The sequence below is a fragment of the Cydia fagiglandana genome, chromosome 18 (genome assembly GCF_963556715.1).
Source record: "Cydia fagiglandana chromosome 18, ilCydFagi1.1, whole genome shotgun sequence".
NCBI lineage: Eukaryota > Metazoa > Arthropoda > Insecta > Lepidoptera > Tortricidae > Cydia > Cydia fagiglandana.
Window position 1 is genome coordinate 17,226,961 of NC_085949.1, and position 17,283 is coordinate 17,244,243.

At 38.7% G+C, this 17,283-nt stretch overlaps 1 protein-coding gene across 1 annotated transcript; it reads right to left on the bottom strand.

The window, feature by feature from the left end:
- Window positions 1–12,883: 12,883 nt before the first annotated feature.
- On the bottom strand, window positions 12,884–16,354 carry LOC134673075 (exosome complex component RRP46). Its single transcript, XM_063531014.1, has 5 exons — window positions 16,159–16,354; window positions 15,951–16,077; window positions 15,580–15,688; window positions 14,847–15,045; window positions 12,884–14,238 (listed from the first exon to the last, which is right to left on the bottom strand). The coding sequence occupies exons 1-5, from the start codon at window positions 16,259–16,261 to the stop codon at window positions 14,111–14,113; spliced, it is 666 nt and encodes a 221-aa protein (XP_063387084.1). The 5' UTR covers window positions 16,262–16,354; the 3' UTR covers window positions 12,884–14,110.
- Window positions 16,355–17,283: the final 929 nt, after the last annotated feature.

Sequence of the window (17,283 nt, forward strand, 5' to 3'; positions counted from 1 at the left end):
TTATAATTAAGAATCCTTTATTCGATGGAAATTAATGTTCTTGATCGCCTAAAGGACTTTGTTAAGGATGGTCGAGTGTAGTTTGTAATGATTCGTTTTTATAAGTAAGGGAATCTAAAATTAGTCAGAAAATAATCGGTATAGGTTTAACCGATGTCGAAAAAGGAGGAGGTTCTCAATTCGCCGAAATCTTTTGTTAAGGGTCCCAAAAGGATCGAAAGCCATACTTTTATGCTCTTCATCCGCAGTTCGATTTCCTTGTGATAAATTGAAAATTATTTTAATTTAATGTGTCGTTTTTAGGGTTCCGTCCCCAAAGCGTAAAAGCGGGACCCTATATACTTCACTCCACTCCACTAGGACTCCACTGTTCGTCTGTCTGTCACCAGGCTTTATCTCATGAACCGTGAAGAAATTTTCACAGATGAAGTATTTCTGCTGCCGCTATTAAGTATAACAACAAATACTAAAAACAGAATAAAATAAATATTTAAGTGGGGCTCCCATACAATAAACGTGATTTTTTTTTTGCCTTTTTCAAGAAACGCTCTATTGATAGAGTCAGACCATAAAAAATCTGCAGCGGATTTCATAGCCCACGCCTTAGGCCCACGCAGTGCAAGTGTCATTTATACGTCATAATTTCATAGAAGTTTGACGTTTAAAATAACACTTTCACTGCGTGGGCTATCAAATCCGCTGCAGACTATTCTTGGTCTGACTCTAGGTGAAAACCGCTTGAAAATCTGTTCAGTACTTTTTGGGTTTATCGCGAACAAACACACAAACAGACAGCCGCGGCGAGGGCCTTGTTTTATAAGGTGTAGTGATACTACTCTTTGACTTTACCTGAGGTAAGGTTATTTTTAGTGCATGAGTAACATCAGCGCGGCATTAGGCCCACCGGGCTGCGCGGGCGCCTCCCGCTGTGCGCCTGATTAAATACCTACAATGTACGCAGGTACAATGTATTATTGCGTACTAGCTTCTACCGGCAACTTCGTCTGCATTTACAATTACAACATAGTACTGCTTATAGTACCTAAGAAGTAAATGGGAATAGTCCCATAGCAATCATCGCATAGAGTTAGACCAAGGAAAGTGACTGCAGACTTTTCTTGGTCTTTGGAGATAACTGAATATTCGGTTTATGGGGGGTAGAGGCATAGAGCAAGGAGAACACTATACGTGTATGAAAAGTGTCCGTTAAAAAAATCCTTAAATAGAGAGTGTTCACAACCTTTTACATAATATTATTTACTCTTTAACCGATTTATTTTTTAAATATCTTTGTTTAAAGAGCACATTGCTCCAATTTTGGCGCACATTTGGCACATTGCTAGCACGACTCCTGACGTATACCGCAGCTCCATTTGTTGAGGTACACCCGCCATCCTGACTCTCACAATTTCTTGATTTTTTGTCTATTGTGTTGTGATTCGCCATCTAAAGTATATCCAGATAAAAGTTATATCCATTGCAGTCGCACCAAAAGGCAACCTAATTATAAAACAACATATAAGTATCTCTCCTCTCTCTTCCTTTATCTCGATTTATGAATCAAAAATTTTACGCACTTCACCGAATTCACGCATCACCACAAAACAAAGAAGTTCTTTCTTTCTTCCGTGCGCATCACAAACGATTTTAACTAATACAATCCCAAATACGTAAATCACTGAACGCAACCTAAACTCACCAATTTCATAAAAGCTTATGGACGCATGTTTTACGAATACAAACCTTATTACCTAAGTTTAAGGTTGTTTTTCAAATAATAAATCAAGGGAAGTTTGACAAAAGGAAAACCAAGATGTATGGAGTGTAGAAGTAAAGGAGAGCTATCTTTTATGATAAGACGGTTGTAAAAGTGTCCAGCTGTCAGTATAAAGAATAGTTCGAAATCTCTCCGGTGGCGCTAGTAGGTAGCACCGGGAACTAACATGAATTTAGACCTTATTGACTGAGTGAAGTGCGCTGTCAGTTTTTTGAAATTTTATTAAAAATTTTCATAAAGTGATTTATTTAATTTAGGATTTCCTTGTGCAGTAAAACTAGCCGCCCCTGTCTCAGTACGCATCATATAGACTGCCACCTCTGTTATCTAGCCACCTCGGGCCTGGGCTTACCAGGCCTTAAGCCCCACATTCACACTCCTACCTTGTAGGCCGCCTCGTAGTCCGCCTCGTTGGGTAGGATTGTGTATGGGGGTTGCGGACTACGAGCCGTCCTACAAACGGCTAAACGGTAGGACGACTCGTAGTCCGCAACCCCCATACACAATCCTACCCAACGACGTGGACTACGAGGCGGCCTACAAGGTAGGAGTGTGAATGTGGGGCTTTAGGGCAAATCCACCGCTATAGGATATATTTTCTATAGTAAAAATGGGAAAAGTTTGCATCGTAAACAGTTGCCAAAGTGGGCGTAAGAGGAAAAAACAGAAAAATGTTACGAAATCCGTATCTTTTTTCCAACCAACGGTAAGTATGTAATTTTCACTACACCTTATAAAACAAAGTCCCCCGCCGCGACTGTCTGTTCGTGGGTTTGAATGTATCTTTGCGATAAACAAACTACTGGACGGTTTCAGTTCGATTTTCATGTATCAATAGAGTGATTCTTGAGGAAGGTTTACGTATATAATTTGTTGACTATAGTTCGTTTTTTTTAGCATTAGAAAGAACTTGCAAGAAGGTAAGCGATTTTGACATGTCTTTTAATTGAAAAACGCTTTTTAAAATTCAAAAACTATTACTGATGAAAGCAGAAGAATATAAATGATCGTATTAGATTCATAATTGTTACATATTTGCCGTAACTTATTTTTAAAATGTGTTTTTCAATTAAAAGACACATCAAGATTGTTTACCTAATTTCTAATGCTAAAAAAAACGAACTATAGTGCGAAGCCGGTCGCTAGTTATTTAATAAAATATTATATTGTGATTTTTATATTTTTCTTATAAAATTCACAATTTCACTTCAACAATTCTTCATTTTTCTATTAATTCTCAGACTCCGGCACGGTTAGAAAGTTGGAAAAAGTCGTTAGGAATTGCATTAAAAGGAAATGATTATATTTGCCATCTTCATTTTAAAGAAGAAAATATAAATATGTACGAAAAGTTAACTATTAAAGGAGAGCTCAAATATATTCCTACACAAAGAAAAACGCTTAAGGAAGAAGCTGTGCCCACGATTGAGCATCAGTTTATTCCCATTCCCGAACATGAACTCCAAGCCAATACTATTCACATAGTTTTAGAGTGTATTGTTTTAATGGAAAACAGCGGAATTTGTGTTGATGCTGTTGTGATGGACGGTGCACCTTGGAACCGAGGAGTATGGAAAATATTCGGTGTAAATGAAGACACTGTTAGCTGTGAACACCCTTGTAACTGCTCACGACGGTTATGGATGATTTCAGATTTTAATCATTTAGTGAAATGTTTTCGAACATCTACTTTGGATGATAAGCTACAAGAGTTCAAGGTTAATTAAGAGTAATGCATGAGTAATGATAATTTTAAAAATATACAAGGTGTAATTAATTATATCTGACCAAACTCTGAGGGGTGAATATACATATATATATTCAACCCTCAGAGTTTGGTCAGTGATAACAATTTCGCCTTGTATAAAATGATAATACGAAGTCAAACTAATGTAATATTCTTTTTTCAGACCCCTTACGGAACTGTGAAAAAAAGACATTGGGAAGCGGTATTAGAGGAAGAGAATTATCGTCAGCCTAACTTAAAAATCGCTTACAAGTTAACACCAGCGCATTTGAAACCGAAAGGTTTTCAAGTAATGAATGTTCCTCTTGCAACTGAAGTATGTACCTATAAATATAATCAATAATTTTCATGGAAATAAAATTAACAAACATAATAAAACTTACAAAAACTATAGGTAAAAAATTTGCCCCAGATCGCCGTCAACGGGCAAGGTGCCCAGAAGGCTGGCCGTATTTCCCCGCTGTATAGCGATGCTAATACGCTGGGCGAAATAGTGGCCAGCCCTCTGGTCAACAGAAGCCTCTATTAAGTGCGAGCAGGGGTTTTCAGGCAGGTCTGTGTTGGGACAGGTTATAGACCAGACGTTCTTGGCCTCGGAGCAGTGCGCGGCCTCCATAGATCCAATAGAAGGACCTAGTATTTTTCCTATAAGGCTTTGAGCACCATGCACCGAGGACAAGAACGCAGGTAAGGATACACAAGAAATTTTGCGGATGCCCAGACCGCCAAACCTAATGGGTAGGCTAGCCTGGGTCCAAGACCTTTCGTCAAAAGAGATGTTAAAGATGGATGTGAGTGTTTCAACGACCAATGTATCTAATTTTGAGACCAAATTGGGGTGTTTCCAAAGATGGGTTCCGCGAAGAATATACGTGAATTTTGGAACGAAAAGACAATGCTTTTTTGATGGAATAGGCTGAATGTAGATTAATTTTGGCCAGGCGGTGTGATGTCGCTGTAAAATTTTGAATTTTTGAGTCAACGAAATTTTCAAAGGATTGGTCTAGGACGGGGCAGCCAAGGAGGTGAAGCGATTCTTTGTTTACAATTTTGATGCCAGGGGCGAGTTGTCTAAAAAGGTTGATTGTATTGTCCTTGTCCGGGGACAGGAATCTGTAATAAAAAGTTCGCACTTTGAAAAATTTAGTGAGAGGCCAATTTCTTTCAGGTCTATGTTAATTTTTTTTAAATCCTCGAGGACGGAAGTCGCTTCGCCGCCGAGGGTCCCGTCATCTAAATAACATATGTTCAATTTAGAATTTAGTTCCTTAATTAAAGGATGTATAGCGAGGCTAAAAATTGCCGGGCCGAGCGGGTCGCCTTGTTGACAGCCTACAGAGGATGCCAGAACGTTACTATTATATAATAATTTTGTAGGCGAATTATAGCATTGCCAAAGGAATTTATAAATCAATAATTTTCATTGATTGTCCGGATTTATTTCGTAGGACTTTCGGCTCATCAAAACTAATATTATTAATCTTATAAAAACAGGTGTTTGGTCACGAAATTTCGGTCGCCATGGCTCACTATCAACCCTATTGCGAGGAATTGAAGGATTCAACTGCAACACAAATATTTATTGATCTTGTATTCAATTTGATACAAGCTATGTCTTCGCGTATACCAAGAGATGCTCTGTACGTGAATGAAAATTGCAGACGAAGAAAGGTAAGAAATAGTTGGCGATTAAAATTAAGGTCAATGCGGAGAAGACCGTCTATCAGCTAAGTCCGTCTACTCAATATAACATTTAAGGGAAGACCGTCATAAAGAAAGGCCGGCCGGACGGTGCCTTAAACCAGAAGTAGCCAACCTTTTAATGTATTTTTGTTAGTAGATACCTCTTATAGTGAAGAATATTTTATGCCGATTATAATTAGAATTAATATAATTATGCGTTGCTGGTAGTGAATATTATGTGTTAATGTTAATATGCCGGAACCGCCGCCGCCTCGCAACCTGAATATATCCCTTGGCACCTATACAGCCTATACTGTAATTTTTAGTTTAATATAAAAATTAGGAACATTTAAAAATTTGTATGGAATATATTTTTTGCTCCTTACTAATATCTGTAAATGTCTACTACTGACTATACTTTTGTGTAGAGAAGCGGCCGTCCCCTTTCCTCTTAATATTTCATTGTATAGCTTTGAAGCTTGTTTACTTAATGAAGAAATACTTTTTTCAGGCAATCCAGGAATTTTTAGAATTCCTTGCAGACTGGGAAAAGCTCGAAAAAAAAATACCTGTGTCAAGGAGCACGTTAACTGGATTAAAAGTAACTTTACGGGCAACACTTGAAATTTTGGATATGCTGAATGTTGCATGTGATTACAAGTATTTGATGACAGCAACCCTATCTCAAGATCCGTTGGAGGTAATTAATAATTACTAATTATGTAATCCAATGAATATGAATCTGCTTGTATGGAATCTGCATCATGTATGCTGCCTTACTTTTGGAGAAAGTCCAGAAAGCCTTTTTAAAAATAAAAAATAAATTAAAATTCATTAATTCAAGCTAATTATACTCATATTTTTACATTATTTGCATTTTGATTACACAACATTAATAACATTACATTTAAATATAATCTACTAAAATTAACAATAAAATTTAAAAATTTACAAATCACATTAAAGAATAATGATATACAATATATACACAAAAACACAACAATACATACAAAACTAACCTACACCTGTCCTTACATGCCTGATGCAACAGTGCACAATATAAGGACAGTCAAGCCGATCTGCGATCATCGCCAGGACAGTGTTGGCGCTGGCCCGCACGCGCCGCACCAGCGCAGCTGCGCGCACGCGCATGTTGGCGTGGAAACAGGCCGTGTGGGCCCCCGCGAACATGCCCGAAGCGCTACAATAGCGGGGCAGCCCCAACACCGCCCTGAATGCGTTATTGTACTGGACGCGGAGCGCGTTGTACGCTCTTTGCGTGTAGTCCGCCCACAGGCCACACGTGTACAGCGACGTGCAGTACGCTTTGAAAAGCGTTATCTTCACGTCACTACTACAACGAGCAAACCTGCGAGCCAAGATGTTCGCCCTTACGCACAACGCCCTCCGCTCCCGCTCCATATCCACATCATCCTTGAGGTCCGCAGTAACAATATGCCCTAGGTACTTGAAACTCTGTACTCTGTCTAAGAGAGCTCCGTTAAGCATGACAGGTGGCACATATTTTTTTTGGATACAGTTCCTACCTAGTCCATATACTTAATGTACCCATCAATATATTTCTGCCTGGTGTTTTTGGGTTTAATTCTTTTGAAATGAGGCGTAACTTTGGGCTGTGGACGTTTTTTATCGCTTACCTTCTTTCTAATGCTAAAAAAACGAACATAGCCATACAAATATTAGTACTATTATAAATGCAAAAGTGTGTCTGTTACATCTTTACGCTTAAACCGCTGAACCAATTTAGATAAAATTATGGAGATAGTTTGAGACCCGAGGTCCTATATTTTTTTATTGAATAATAATTTTGACTTGTTTTCAGAGATTTTTCTCCGTCATGAGATATTCGTGTGGAGGAAACGATCACCCTGATCCCAAAATGTTTGCACAAGTTTACCGATTGGCGTCTTGTTTTTCCCTAATACGCCCTCCGAAAGGTTGTAACGTTTCCGGCAAAGATTTGCTGAAGAACTTACTAGGAGCAAAGGATATGGTAACTGGTTCAAACGAGGCTAAGCAAGCGTGGCTGGAAAGCCTCGACCATATACTAGATAATGGTGAACCATTGATTGATGGTTATGAAGACCATGACTACAACGAGGCTGTCACCAGTGACGCGGTGCAGTCTTACATTGCTGGGTACATCGTCCGCAAATTGCGAAAAATCGTAAAATGCAATAATTGTTTGAAACTCATACAAATGAGTCCCAATGAGGGAAAAATGTTAATGAGAAACGACGTAATCGATAAAATGGATTTATACGGCGGGTTAATTTATGCTAGTGACGATCTATTCAATCTGACCAAAATTATAGAGAAATGTGTGTTAAGAGCAATAAGCAAAGCTTTAACCAATATGGAGACGATCAGTGAAATTACGCAAGAATTACAAAAAGAAACATTGATAAAAGTTGGATGTGCCGACCATTCCAAACAAGTATCAAAAAAAGTTATCGATATGTACGTAGTTATGCGAGCCCACTTTCTGGCAAAATATGAAAATAAACGTTACGACGCAGCCAAAACCAAAACTAAAATGAACAGGAAAAATGCCAAGTTATTGTCTTAATTACTAGTAGTTCGCCCCGAACTAAGAACTCGTATTCGCTGAAAACTACTGCGCACACTCAGGTTTTGATTTCCAACTCAATCTCACTAGTGATACCTACTAATACTTTATATACGAGATTACCGCCACGTGGGATGTTGACTCGACGATCATTGTTGCGATAGTCGTCTCGGATTTTTTTCCGTCTTGAGATATTCGTGTGGAGGAAACGATCACCCTGATCCCAAAATGTTTGCACAAGTTTACCGATTGGCGTCTCGTTTTTCCCTAATACGCCCGGTTGTAATGTTTCCGGCAAGGATTTGCTGAAGAACTTACTAGGAGCGAAGGATCTGGTAACCATTGATTCATGGTTATGAAGACCATGATTACAACGAGGCTGTAAACCAGTGACGCGGTTCAGTCTTACATTGCTGGGTACATCGTCCGCAAATTGCGAAAAATCGTAAAATGCAATAATTGTTTAAAACTCATACAAATGAGTCCTAATGAGGGAAAACTGTTAGTGAGAAACGACGTAATCGATAAAATGGATTTATACGGCGGGTTAATTTATGCTAGTGACGATCTATTCAATCTGACCAAAATGATAGAGAAATGTATGTTAAGAGTAATAAGCAAAGCTTTAACCAATATGGAGACGATCAGTGAAATTACGCAAGAATGACTAAAAGGAGCATTGATAAAAGTTGGATGTGTCGACCATTTCAAACATATATTAAAAAATGTTATCGATATGTACGTGGTTATGCGAGCCCACTTTCTGGCAAAATATAAAAATAAACGTTACGCCGCAGCCAAAACCAAAACTAAAATGAATAGGAAAAATGCCAAGTTATTGTCTTAATTACTAATAGTTCGCCCCGAACTAAGAACTCGCATTCGCTGAAAACTACCGCGCAGCGCGCACACTCAGGTTTTGATTTCCAACTCAATCTCACTAGTGATACTTAGGTAAGTAATACTTTATATACGAGATTACCGCCATGTGGGATGTTGACTCGACGATCATTGTTGCGATAGTCGTCTCAGCGGACGGTCTCATAGCGAAGAGTCTCGACCAACACCTAGAGACTGGAACAAGGGTCAGATGCAGGCAAATTGTGACAAAACATTCGCTGATGTTAACAAGAAATAACTCAAAATGTAGTCAATATGATGGGTGCTGAGAAAGGGGCGGCTACAGGGCCTGGGGCCTAGGGCGGCAAAGACTGCAAATCCGCCACTACATTATATACATATATAAAAATGTGTTCGGGTGTTTTTTTTTTTTGTTTTGTAAGTGTTTTTTATATTTTACTTTTACATATATTAATATTAAAAACGAAAAACAAAAAAGAGCCTTTTATTTCTCGCCGGTAAAACAAACACAATATTATAAACTTAAATTTACATTAGGTTTAGTATTACAATAATATTTAATATTCCTCAAATCAATGTTCTATTATGCTTGGTTATGTAATAAGTAGTAAGTAATTATATTTTTTTCTTGTAATTTATTCTGCAACAACCCCTCCTGTGAGGGTGAAGGCCTCCTCCAGTGATGCTGGTCATCACAATTTCTGTTCTCTATCTTTTTCAACTTACATATGTATATCAATATTAATTTATATATTGGTATTAAATACCTACAAATACAAATAATAAAAAGCTAATAAATACTCTTATCGGGATTCGAACCCGGGACCTCCTGCTTCATAAGCGGGGTCACTACCGACAAGGCTAAAAGACCGTCAATAATTGGTTCACGATGCACAGTGGCGCCGCGGCGCGGCCTATTTAATGTTTTTGAGGGACACTTTTTAATACATGAAGATTGTTTTCCTCATCTCTACCTTCCATACAAGATGGCTGACATTCATCCGCGCGCGGAATTTGCATCGGCGACATTCCCACGGCATCAGGCTGATCTCTAAATCAACGCTTCTGACGATAAAGTCGCGATTTTAATAAATAGTGGGGAGCGGAGCCATGAAATTGGAATCCAAGGACTTATAATTAAGTTTTATATGGAATCGAGGATATATCGCATACTTAGTCAGCACAGTTAGCAGCAGAAGGAACTGATGGCTGAATGAGACCTTATCCCCGCCGACCCCCAGGGGTCAAAATTATCTGAACACGCCCTACACCTCGCCTGCTTTAGCCACTTCTGCTGCTTGCACACGTAGCCTGCTATACTACGAGCTATGGTAGGATTCTGATCCTACCGAGATAAAAATAAGAAATTCGTGGAAACTGGCATGTTCATTTATTATTACTACAGTAGAATAAGTGGGTAAAGTTCGTTTTTGCTACTGACGAGCGTAGGGAGTGATTTCTATTTAGAATATTGAGCGTAGCAGGAGACTCAAAAGGCACAAGTTGTAAACAACTTTGGTATCTTATGGCACATTATACATATTTGAAGAGTATATTTCGGGCCTTAGACAGACTTCTATAGACAAGTGATCGAGCTAGCCATCAAAGCAACAGTCGTGCAAGGACTCCCGTTGCTTTCGCATACTTAATATCAGCCCACGGCGAATCTTGTCGTACACGGTTACCTACCATGTACCTACAGCCGAAGACACGAAAAAGTGTCTATTAATAGACTTTAAGTCGTTGTTATAAGGTTCAGAAGGGATCAGTGAACTGTATCGTCGATGGTACCATCATGCACTGACAATAGTGAACTTTACTGCTAAGACATAAGGTCCATTTCCATTAATAGACAGTAAAGTTCGTTGTCAGTACCCTCGGGCGCCGCTACCGCACACGCGACAATCGTAAAGCACGCTACTATTACTACAGGTAATAACATGGTGCATGAAATGTAGCGTCAGCAGAGGAGTACCCGTAATGGCTCCTCTACACGATGGGCCAGCGCCGGCCACTCCAAGGGACGCAGCCATGCGGTAGAATGAGATAGGAATATCATAAATGCGTCCCTTGGAGTGGCCGGCGTTGGCCCATCGTGTAGAGGAGCCATAACATGAGCATGGTGCTGTAAACTTATATCGATCGGGATATCAACCATGATTACCTTTTGTATTGTTTCCTAACTCCCGATATTTCATGCCATGCACGTTTGCAGTTACATGTCCCGGTCGATATAAGTCAGTGAAACTAACCGTGAATCATTCAAAACTGACATGGTGCGTAAAATAAAGTATCACAACTAAATGGTTGAAGCCCTGCTTTTTCTAGTGTCACAATTCTTCATTTTTAACACAGCCATAATTACAATTTTTTTTTAATACCTACATTATTTACTCCACTATTTTAAAGTAAGTACCTACTATTTTTAAATGACCTCACTTACCAATACTAAAAATTATACCTACCTACTAATTTTGAGTATTGTTAAAACACGAGCGAAAATTATGTCTTCGGAAGTGTAAGTAAACTTTATCGAAAATATTTTTAACACTTGGCACAGAACCCAAGTCTTCTTGTCCTGCCGACCACACAGGCCAGAGGCCCTGATGTACCGGCCTGCTACAATTAAAAGCGCCCCCCGCGGCGGCCATCTTTTATTTTGCAGATTAGAAGTTCGTACGCAGGTTATGGGCCAAGTTATTGACCTAACACAACTTGTCTTATTCTTAGTGTCGAGGCATCTAGATCGTATTATTGTTATTATGCGTAATATTTATTTATATGGAATAAAGATTTTACACAGAATTTTTAATTAATTATTAAGTGCCTATGGGGTCCGCTAAGTAACTTTTCCAAGAAATTTGGAACCACTTGCTCCCAAATCAGGCCGTGAAATGAAAGCTAGTAAAATGCCACGACAACAACAGGAGAATGATGATTGGTGAATTTTATTAAAAGACTGAAAAACGAAAGGATGTAAATAAAACGAAAGTATTCAAATAAAGTCAAGCTGCAACTACAGACTACAGCGTCAAAAAAAACATACAAACTTCGGTTCTCTAATATTATTCATGTATGTATACTTATTAAAGGGACCGGCTATTTAGGCACAATGCCGGCCGGTGACATTTAAATGTGCGGCGGCACGTTTGAGCGCCATTTGCATTCGAGATCGCGTCGATCCGCCATCTTGGTTTTTTTTGCAAATGTCGGGCGGTAGGTGGCGTACAGGGACCACTGTCACTTTCACTCAAATCAAATAAAGTGAAAATCTTATAGTAGGGAATTTTTCCGATTTATTTGTATCAATGATGAATCGTTAGTTTTATTTTACTCATTCACTTAGTTTTATTTTAAAACCGAGCAACTATTTTTCCTTTAATAAAATAATATATAATTAATAATAATATAATACCTATATAATATTCTTCCTATAATCTCGAATGGATTGACATCTCAATCATCGAAATCGGCTCATCAGTAGGTAGTTCTACGCTACAGACAACACAAAAAATTACTGAATAATAACCATAACCCTTCTCGAAACGGGGAACATATTTCAGGCATTTATCGTGAGTGTGGGAAACTTAAACTCAGCGAAAACGAATTTTCCCACATATCAAAATTTTCCATCTTATTTGTTAGCACCTCGGTGGCAAAGCCTGCCAGTGGCTGCCTCTAACAAATACCCACGTTTCTCTGTCTTTCTCAGCAGAAAGTGTCCGACGACCGAATAGATGTAATAATAATAACCCCCTGAGCCGAGTACGCTCGAACAGTTTGAGTGAAATACCCCTGGCTTCACCTATACACAAGTATAACTTTCGGAAAGTTTCCAAAAAGTTAGAAAATTTCTCGGAAATTTGAATAAAATCCCACATGAAATGAAGGAAACATTCACTCTGGAAATGGAAAATTTCGATTACAATACAAGTAACATAAGAAATTTCCAAACATTTTTCATGTAGAAGTTTCGCAATTGTGGGAACTTTTCGACGGCACATCAATAGCTTCACCAATATTTTTGCTCCCGGTGTGCCCGCCTCGCGTGTCTGCATATTCGGTAGCGGCGACACAAAGAGCTACATTCTATTATTTTTGCGTCCCTGCGCTACGGATCCCGCGTGATGCCTATCAAATACGTCACTGTAATTGGTTGTACATTTTAGGGACAATTATGGGGAAATAAAACGCTTGTTTGTTCATTGTTTTTTACATTTAAAGGTAGGAATTACTCATAAAAAATATTTATAATGTAAACAAAGTAGAGGTCAAGGTACGTAAAACCAAAGAAAATTTCATGCTGCGAATTCGACAGCTGGTGTAGATGGCGCTGTACATTATACGGTAAAAACGTAAACATAATTTATTTAAAAAGAAACACGTATTTCATGGTTACATTCATATAAAACAAAGACTTAAAAATGGTTTACATGTGCCTGAACTAGGATTCCCTGTGTTTCAGGCGTGAAATATGGCAAACATTGTTTCATGCAAATGAATTTTCACGGTAACTTAGTTGTTAATAATATTTGATGTTTGTCAATCCAGTGACCCCAAAACCTAGGTATAGGTATAGCGCAGTACACCGCCATCTATTTCAGCTGCAAAATTAGGAGGCACAATTTTTTCTTAGAATATAGCTCTTTGACTATTACAAATGTCGGCTCCCCTCAAATGATGGAGCCCTTCAGCCTTATTTTAAGGCAAAGTTGACTTTAGTGTTGATTTGATACTTGGAGGATATAATCAAATGGCCTTGTCTGTAATTTTCTATACAAACCAGTCTGCCGATTTTTGCGGGGGTGGGGCACGTCAAATGTATACGTAACGTAAAAATAGCCATGTCAGTTAAACGTCAATCCATACAATGTGTATGACCATTGGTCATAGAGTTTCGAGGGGCACCCTGTTAGTGATGGCTACTGCGTTTGGTTATATCCTCCAAGATTTGATATTTCAAAAAGCCAATTATTGAGTAGGTAATTTATAAGGTAATTCCGTTTAATTGCCAAAGGGACAAAATTTTATAAAATGCTTACGCATCTGACAATAAGATTAGAAATATTTGATTTGATATTTTTGACCTTCATTGTACCAATTTTCATGATGAATAAAACGTATACCTTCAGTTCAGACCACGATGGTATCAAACAAGCGCATGGCAGCGGTGGTAGGTATGCAAACTTCCTGCTACCGTTCCAAACGGTAATTGTCTTATTGGCAACAATGTTACATCTTATTCTACATCTAGAGTCTGTCTATTGTCTATAAGCTATATCTGCAACGAAAAAGTGTGGCGGCATCACTAGTATAACCGTCATATATTATTTTCATCAAAATTTTACGTGTATGACAGCGCTTTCACATTTTGGTTCGCCAAGTTTATACAAAGTTAGCTTTAGACGGACTCTAACAGGGTATTTACAACCACGTCCATTCCTAACATCTATCACCCAATAACTTTAGAGTATTTACTAACAATATCCCTATAGAAGGCGAACACTAGGTGGCTGGCGGACCGACACCGCTCCATGGCCTCTCTGTACGTGTCTTCGCTGAAATTGCCCTCGGTGAATCCTGAAATAATAGGATAGTCAGTTTTGGTTTCAGCGCCATCTAGCGGCGAGCGGCGGAACTAGGAAGTAAGAAAAGTCTACGATTCCCATTTCCAGCCACTGAGATAAGCCTGGTTAAAGGTAAGGGTGGTATTCCACCTATCCAATATCTTTGTCCAATGTGTATTGCATCTCACATTTTGCTTAATGAGAGAGTGAGACGCAATGGCCAAAGAAATTGGACAGGTGAAATACCACCCTAAGTTAAAGCAAAAGGGGCATTCCTCAAAAAGGTCTACTTTGCGGGGACGTGACACTTATGGCAGCTACCTTAATGCCTTGCGGATATCTGATTATATACTGTTGAATTTAAAGCTGTGTTATCAATCATTACCATGCCAAATATCGGCTTCTTAGCTATGCGCCATATGCCAAATAGCGTATGTTGGCTCGTTGGGTGGACGACACCTGGAGTACTGCGGGTCACTTCTGGATGAGATTAGTTCAGGACCGGGATAAGTGGCATGCTAGAAGAGAGGCCTATACTCAGCAGTGGGCGATACAGGGCTGATATGATGATGATGACTGTTTTCTGATATGCCCCAAAACTAAATAAACTAATAACATTACCTGTAACAAGACTCTTGTCTCGCTCATCAAAGACAAAGCTCAACACGGCTCTCGCAGCATCCAGCTGGTCAGCCTCAGGTTCAAGTAGGATGTCTCCGCGCTCGTCGACACAACACAGCACTGCTGCGAAAACGTGCCGCATCGCCACGCCGGAGTTTATTAGGGCTAGGCAGACGGAGTTCACACAGGTTGACAGGAGCTGTGAGCAAAATGAATTAGGATTATTCATTTAGGCCAATCTCTGCAAAAATCTCAGGATTAAAACACACAGATTTAATAATGTGTGCTTAACCATCAGTTCAGCAATAAAATACGCATGGCACAACACACAGGTGATGTAACCATTTGCAGAGAGATCAACATGTTGTTCTGCCTGATGTAACAGACCACGGTGTTAGTGCAGCCGATAAATGCTAATTTAAGACCAGAGGGCTTACCGTGAACCACATTCGACGTGTTGCCTTCCTGCCACATTTACGAACGAATTTACAAGTGCGACAGAGAGGCAACACGTGTGGTTCGCGGTAAGCGTGGTAAGCGGTACTACACCACAAAATAAGTAATAGTACTACCGTACAGAAAAAAAAATCCAACATAACCAAAGTTTGACAGTGATTCAGAGACGAATCATGTTGTGCGTTTCTTATGTATGGTATATACTATCCCCTTCGGCTATTTAGGATTGTCAAAATTCACGGCCATAATCTAAAGACAAAGAGTGAATTATTCTCACCCCTCCATAGTCCTCCAGCTCTTGAACTGTGACAGTGATGCCGGTGCGAGGGTACAGGCTGCTCAGGATAGCCTCCTCACATGTTTGACGGATCACATTCTCTTTGTACCTAAAAGCAAAAACAGTATTTAGAATACTTAAATATTTAAATTTTTGGAACATGTCATATGAAAGAAATCTAATTTATTTGTCCCTATCCGTCATTTTGAAATTTCTGCTTGTTAGAAAGAGACTAAATTTTATAGGCTTTTAAGAATTAGCTAAGTTTTATAAGAGATTGGAGCAAATTTGATTTTGTTCAGATTATACCCTACTATGTAATATCAAATTGAAAGAATCCAATAAATTGCAGAGCATATTATGGAAGTTACCTGTCTTTTACAGATGGTTTCCCGCCTTTAGGACTAAAGAGAACTTCCAATGTAGTCTTCTCTATACTCTGACTAGACATCTTAACTTCCAGAGGTCCATTGACGCTAGTCAACGCTACTGTACTACCTAAAATATAAAACAGAAATCAAGCTTCACATTTACTATAAGAAATACTGAATTTAGTCATTCATTTGAATGATTTTTTACCTTGAGACAAAATAGCAGAGCCGTCCGATTTGCTGAGGAAATTCAGCTCACACTTCATCGGTTTTAGCTTAAAATCCTTTAGTTTGGCTTCGTCGGTGCCCATTTTATTATGAAGTAACACTTGGAAACAATATTTATTTGTCTTTATATGGATTTTATCGAAAATAATAATTTATAACCTAACACGTGTGCTTGACACTTTTGACAGAACAACAAACTTTTTTTTTCTGATTCATCTGATTTGCGTTTGGATTCTAGTAGAATAATCCTCGTTAAAAACGCCTCAATGGGATATTTGCACAGGGAGCATGAAGCTGGAGCATAGTCAAACTCGATGCGCCAGTCACTTGCGAGTTCTTGAACACCAAGCATTTAATGAGTAAAGGTGCGGGCTACTTCCGTAATAAGGAATATAGAGTCATCCCAAGCTACTTCTATGAAATTAGGACGTTTAAAAATAACACTTGCATAGTCTGGGCTTGGTCTGGGCTATCCAATTCGCTGCCAACTTAGCTTGGTCTAACTCTAATATTCTGTCTCTTCATAAGTAGTATGCTGTGCGCATGTAGTGTGCGCAAGCAATTATACTTCAACATCAACATCATCAACATCAACATTTATTCAGCAAATAGGCCACAAGGGCACTTTTACACGTCAACATTGAATTTACATAAAAGCAAAAATAATAACATCAACAATTTTATAAAATAAAACTAACAATTCAATCTAACGTATTACAATTACTAAGAGATGTATATGGTCTCTTAATGTCGAATTAAACTTGGTCAAGCAGATCTTGTCAGTAGAAAAAGGCGGCAAATTTGAAAAATGTAGGCGCGATGGGTTATCGTCCCATAGAAAATTTGAATTTCGCGCCTTTTTTTACTGACAAGCTTTGCTTGACCAGCTATACATACAAAATACAGATAAAAAAACACACACAAAAAAAATCTATAATATTTAGAGGTGTAAATGTCTCTAGGTGTCAGAACTATAAGATTATATAGTTTATCAAGTTATCCTTAGAGATGTATAAGGTCTCCAAGAGTCAATATCCTGTATAATTAATACATTCATTAAAAGAAAAGAAACATACGAGAACAGAATGAGGCGTCTCACTGTAAT

What these genes read in the sequence shown, in the direction of transcription:
- LOC134673075 (XM_063531014.1), bottom strand. Translation starts at nt 16,261, where the DNA reads ATGGGCACCGACGAAGCCAAACTAAAGGATTTTAAGCTAAAACCGATG. An exon ending in CTCTGCTATTTTGTCTCAAG is followed by an intron (nt 16,078 to 16,158) that starts GTAAAAAATCAT and finishes TTTATATTTTAG; the next exon opens with GTAGTACAGTAGCGTTGACT. An exon ending in AAACCATCTGTAAAAGACAG is followed by an intron (nt 15,689 to 15,950) that starts GTAACTTCCATA and finishes TTTTGCTTTTAG; the next exon opens with GTACAAAGAGAATGTGATCC.